A 5,335-nucleotide genomic window follows, 5' to 3' on the forward strand; every position below is an offset into this window, starting at 1 on the left:
CGTTTTCATGTCTCATAAAGAGAAATGTCGCAGGTAGTGAACTTTAAAAACTTATTAAAAAGGCAATCTGTTAATTTCAATTTTTCTAACATCGCTACAATTGATTGATAAAAAACAATATTTCATGTGAGAAAAATTTTTCGGATTTCAATAAATGGTTTTATTTTCAAGCTGTTTCCTGCTTGAGCGAGCTTCCTTTTCATAATACTCCTTTTTTATTTTTAAGAAAATTTGTAATATAAATTCAAGAAAAAATATGCGTTTTACGCTTAGATCTTCAGTAAAAACAAAACCAAGAGCATCAGATAAAATATAATTCTTTTATTCAGGGAAGTTATACACCAGCGCAGATTCAAGAAAATTCCGAGAATGGAGCTTCAGAAACCAAGGAAGAAAATAGAAATTCGTCGAAGAAAAAAATAATCAGGAAGTGGTCTGTTCGCCATGTTTTGTAGTTCGCGAAGGTCGTAGTCGACAAATACAGCGTCCTTTGTACTCTGGACTCGTCCGAGCTGCTCTACGCGCGTTGCCAAAAATTTCCTATTTTTGCTTATTTAGTATTTATTTGCTCGCTAACCATATTTCAAAGAATCGCTGTCCTAGTCGGCTGTATCCTTGTTGGCGGAGGAGTTATCTTCTACTTTCTCAACGATGCGCGTCAGCCAATTGATCAGGGAGGAGTTGAGCCGCCGCCTGAAGAAAAGTTGAAATCAACGAAGACTTCCATTGATGTTCCCGTCCAGCCGATTTGCAGCAGAGGCGAAGTGCTTGAGCTATGGTTAACGAATGAAACAATGTCGAATATCTTGAATTTTAGCGTTCAAAATATCAAAATTTTCTAATTCCAAAGGACTTAGATAATGGTCTAATTATAACCTACCGTCAAAATTAAGGGTGTCACTGCGTTAATTCTGAGAAAAAAAGATAATCGAAAAGTGTGAATGTATTTAACCAAATCAAGAGTGGACAGTGCGTATCAGCCTGCGGAGATAAATGCTTAGCAGTCGATTGCTACGTCAGTGGAAACGGCTTGGCCATGTGCAAACACATTATCGAAAGTGGAACCAATCCACCAAAGACCTTTACGGATAAAGAATGCGACTTGGAAGGGTATGAATTGCGAAATGGAGTTTGCAGCCCGACATGTCCGCTTGAATGCGATGGCAGCGCTTTTTGCAAATTCGACTTTCTTGGGCGACCAGTTTGCACCTGCAAGGTAGGATCAAGATTTTGGCGACTTATGTTTGGAGAAAGTTTATCTTAAAGTTGAATTAGGAAGGATACAAAATGAACGGCGGCAATTGCGAATTATTTTGCGGATTAAACTGCGCTGAAAATGAAAAATGCGGTTATGACTGGATGGGAAAAGAGACTTGCCGACCTGTTCTTCCAGCAACAACAGAAATAACAACGACAACGGAGAAGAAATGCCAGCCAGGATATAAACTTGCTGATTCGGGCGAATGCGAATTATTCTGTGGCCTAAGCTGCGCTGATGATGAAAAATGCGCTTACGATTGGATGGGAAAAGAAACCTGCCGACCTGTTCTTCCAGCAACTGCAAAAACACCAACCACAGCGGAGAAAAAATGCCCGGCAAGATACAGACTCGCTGAATCGGGCGAGTGCGAGTTATTCTGCGGATTGATCTGCGCCGACGATGAAAAATGCGCGTACGACTGGATGGGCAAGGAAATTTGCAAAAAGGTGGAAGCGAAACCGACCTCGTACGTCCCAAGGTGCGATCTCGATTGCGGCGGCGCACTTGGTCGCTGCGTTTTTGACATGTTCGGAAAGCCGACCTGCAAGTGTAGTGAAGGCGCCGAGTACCAAAAAGATATCCAAACGTGCATCATGTAAGATTATTTCAAACTCATCAAAAATTTGATTATTTTAGCCCTGCACCCTGCTCAAAAGAATGCGAAGAAAATGAAGAATGCCAGTTTGATCTTGTTGGTCAGCAACAATGCGTTTGCAAGGGACGGCTATTGAAGAGCTACTTTTTTAGTCTTACAAAAAACATGGGCAATTTTCATAGCCGTATAAGTCTGGCTACAAAATAATCGACGACAAATGCGAGCTTTTCTGCGGCCGTGAATGCGCGGAAGGAGAGAGGTGTACTTACGATTGGATGGGAAAGGAAATTTGTTCCAAAAAATAAGATGCCAAGACCGCTATTTTCTTCAATCAATTACCGTTAACTTCCTAAATTTCATTAAAAATGTTATGTCAATAAAATACAATTATCTTCGTCTGATCTTTTTCTGATGAGAATTCCTGCCAACTCTTGAGTGACTTCGTTTTATTGATACAATGTGTTTTTGGAAGAAAGTGTGCTATCAGTTTGCTCAAGAAGCGAAACACAGTGCGAAGAACCAAGATCGATAGTGTGAAACAACTTGTTCAGCTCGAGTTAATTTGACAAAACAACAATCACAATTTCGCGGCTAATGATTCCAACTAACATCGACAAAGCGGAAACAGTCCTGACAGCTCCTTGCAAGTGTCAAAGATTTGGTTTCATAAAATACAAAAAGTGCCTCCACGATTCTCCACCAGAGTTGCAAATTTGCTAAGCTGAGTGAGCTGAGCTGGCTGAGTGAGCTCAGCTCAGCTCAGTGATTTTGGAAAATGATCTGATCTGCTCAACTCAGCTCAGCTCAGAAAATTTTCACTCAGCTCAGCTCAGCTCAGCTCAATTATTTTCGAACATGATCTGTTCTGCTCAGCTCAGACAATTATCACTAAGCTCAGCTCAGCTCAATGATTCGAATACAATTTTACTACCAAAAAACAGTAAAAACCAGCTCAGCTCAGCTCTAATTAGGGTCCGCTCAGCTCAGCTCAGCTCAACTCTCTTAAACAAAAGGTCTGCTCAGCTCAGCTCCGCTCAATGACCTCTGAAAATGTCCAGCTCAGCTCAGTAACCTCCGAAATAGGCCAGCTCAGCTCAGAGAAATTTTTACTCAGTTCAGCTCAGCTCAGCTCAGAAAAATTAATCAAAATTTGCAACTCTGTTCTCCACTACTTTTACTTTCAAGGATTTTCCAGTCGTTTGAAGCTTACTTCCGCTAAGTCCAAGGGCAAAAACTTTCATGCGGTCGAACGGGCCGTCTCGAATTTATTTTCTGGGGTACGGTTTTGCTTGGAACTCGAGGAGCAGGGCTTATCCATAAAAATTAATCCGCGTAATTTGGGCGTTGAATTGCTGAAACTCGAGCCCGGCGGTGCATCCAGTTGGGCCTAGTTCATCCTGATCAAGCGATTTGGGCAAGAGTCTTCACAGGAAGCACCAAGGCGAATTTCATGCTCCGGGACTAAAGGTATTAAATGCTCCGCCGCCTCCAAACGTGTCCTTCAAATATTCTTCTTTGATCAAAGCTCAACTTTATTTTTCACCGAATTATAATTGTTATCGTCGAACTTGATGTCGAAACCAAATACTGTCAATATATTATGATCCTATTGAAAATCCTCGACCGAAAACTGGGCTATTTACAGGACAATCTTAAGGAGGGGGTCGACGAGAATCGGGATTTCCGTGACCAAAAATGCGGGAAAACCTGATAAGATAGGCAAAATCTGATTTTACTGGTGGATAGAAAAGGCTTGTAAAAATCAGGCGGCGAAAACTAGAAAAAATTTTGGCGTGAAAAAATCGGTCAAAAATCCCGTCAAAGAAGGGCCATTTTCGCGAAAATGCACCAAAAATGGTCAATTTTTACAATTCTGTTCATTATGTAGATTCCAAAAATATAAGATTCATATCCTGACTATGTGTATTAGCGAAATAATGATCACCCCTGAAAAATTCTCGTCGACCCCCCTTAAGAGAAATCTATGTTACAGTATCGGAGAACAACATAATTTCGAAATAGAATACGCTCTTCAAACTCCTGCCGCGCGATAATATGTCACCCCAGAAAGTAATTTATCAGCTGTAGTAATCAAAGCCTCGCAAGGATGTTCGACAGTGCTTCGGCTCCAAACAGAAGTAGCGGAAGCTCAACGCAAGATTACGTAGAGTTGCCGTTTTTTGAAAAAGCGAGAGAGAGAGAAAGAGATTTGGATTATCGTGTCTCATTACGCCAAAAATTGCCACCGACGGAGGGATTTTTTACACCCTTTTTTCTCGTCTAATTAATTACCTAGCAAACTCGTGAACAAAACGAGTCGTTACGTAGAGAACGGTCACGGGATAACGCCGCCAATTCTACTTTACTTCGCTCAAGGTGTTGGTGTCGGTCGTCAAGGTAATCGAACTGTCAAAAAAAAAATCTTGAAAAGGGGAAAACGCCACTCATGTTTTGGGATTGGCCCAGTTGCATTGAAACCGCCCTGCATTGTCTACTCATTTTCTTTTTCGGAAAGAAGCGCGAGCTTGATACGGAGCTGACACACGGACAATACAACAACAAGATTAGCGAGGCATTATGGTCTTTCTATCCTATTAGATCTTTCTTGAGGATTTATTGAAGCTGGGCACGGAATTCAGCAGATTTTACTTTCACCATTTACAACTGGGCTCGGCAACCTGTGGAGAAAACCTGAGTCAGGGTCTGAAAGATCTATAATGAAAAGCCGCGTAGCGGCTTTTAAAACGAAGCCGCAAAGCGGCTTCGCCAGAATTTGTCAACTTTTGAAATAATGAGTTGGTGAAGCCGCTTTGCGGCTTCGTTTTAAAAGCCGCTACGCGGCTTTTCATTATAGATCTTCCAGACCCTGACTCAGGTTTTCTCCACAGGTTGCCGAGCCCAGATTTACTAATCACGCTTGAATAAAGAGATATGTATCCGATCGCCTTCGCTTTCTTTTCGTTTCTTTTTTGGCAAAGGAACCAAACACGGAATTAGTATCTCCGAGGCATTCGGCGTCACGCACGTCTGCGGGGCCGTGGCCAACGTCGCCGAGGAAAAACGCCGCCGCTTTCCAAAAATGGAAACGCCGCGTCAGATGGAAACAATCCAAGAAAGAGAGAACTCAATTTCATGAGTGGACAAATGATAACTCCTCTGGAATCTCTTCTTTTCTCGTGTGGAATAATAAATAGCTCTGGTCTTGAGTTTGTGCCCAAAAATAGTCTTTTGGAGAAAAAGTCTCAAGATCGTAAACTTATCTACTGCCTTTTTTACGTTCTTTGTTTTATGGACGAGTTACAGTAGATGCAAGTTCCGATATTATCGTCTGTGGGAGCCATGGGCGCGCGTTTGAAGTTGAAGAGTCTTAGCATTGAAGTAGCGAACTTTTGCTAATTGGGCGTAACACGCGATGAAAAAACAAAAATGAAATTCTCGAACAAGGCCAAGCCGATCTCAGGATGCAGCGATTTGTTGAC

General features: G+C 41.9%; 1 protein-coding gene across 1 annotated transcript; it reads left to right on the plus strand.

Annotated features, from left to right (window-relative positions):
- The first annotated feature begins 941 nt into the window (after positions 1–941).
- On the plus strand, positions 942–2,248 carry LOC145707486 (uncharacterized). Its single transcript, XM_081785016.1, has 4 exons — positions 942–1,216; positions 1,276–1,856; positions 1,898–1,970; positions 2,039–2,248. The coding sequence occupies exons 1-4, from the start codon at positions 1,037–1,039 to the stop codon at positions 2,159–2,161; spliced, it is 957 nt and encodes a 318-aa protein (XP_081641142.1). The 5' UTR covers positions 942–1,036; the 3' UTR covers positions 2,162–2,248.
- Positions 2,249–5,335: the final 3,087 nt, after the last annotated feature.

Source organism: Oikopleura dioica, chromosome XSR, assembly GCF_907165135.1.
Source record: "Oikopleura dioica chromosome XSR, OKI2018_I68_1.0, whole genome shotgun sequence".
Taxonomy (NCBI): Eukaryota; Metazoa; Chordata; class Appendicularia; order Copelata; family Oikopleuridae; genus Oikopleura; species Oikopleura dioica.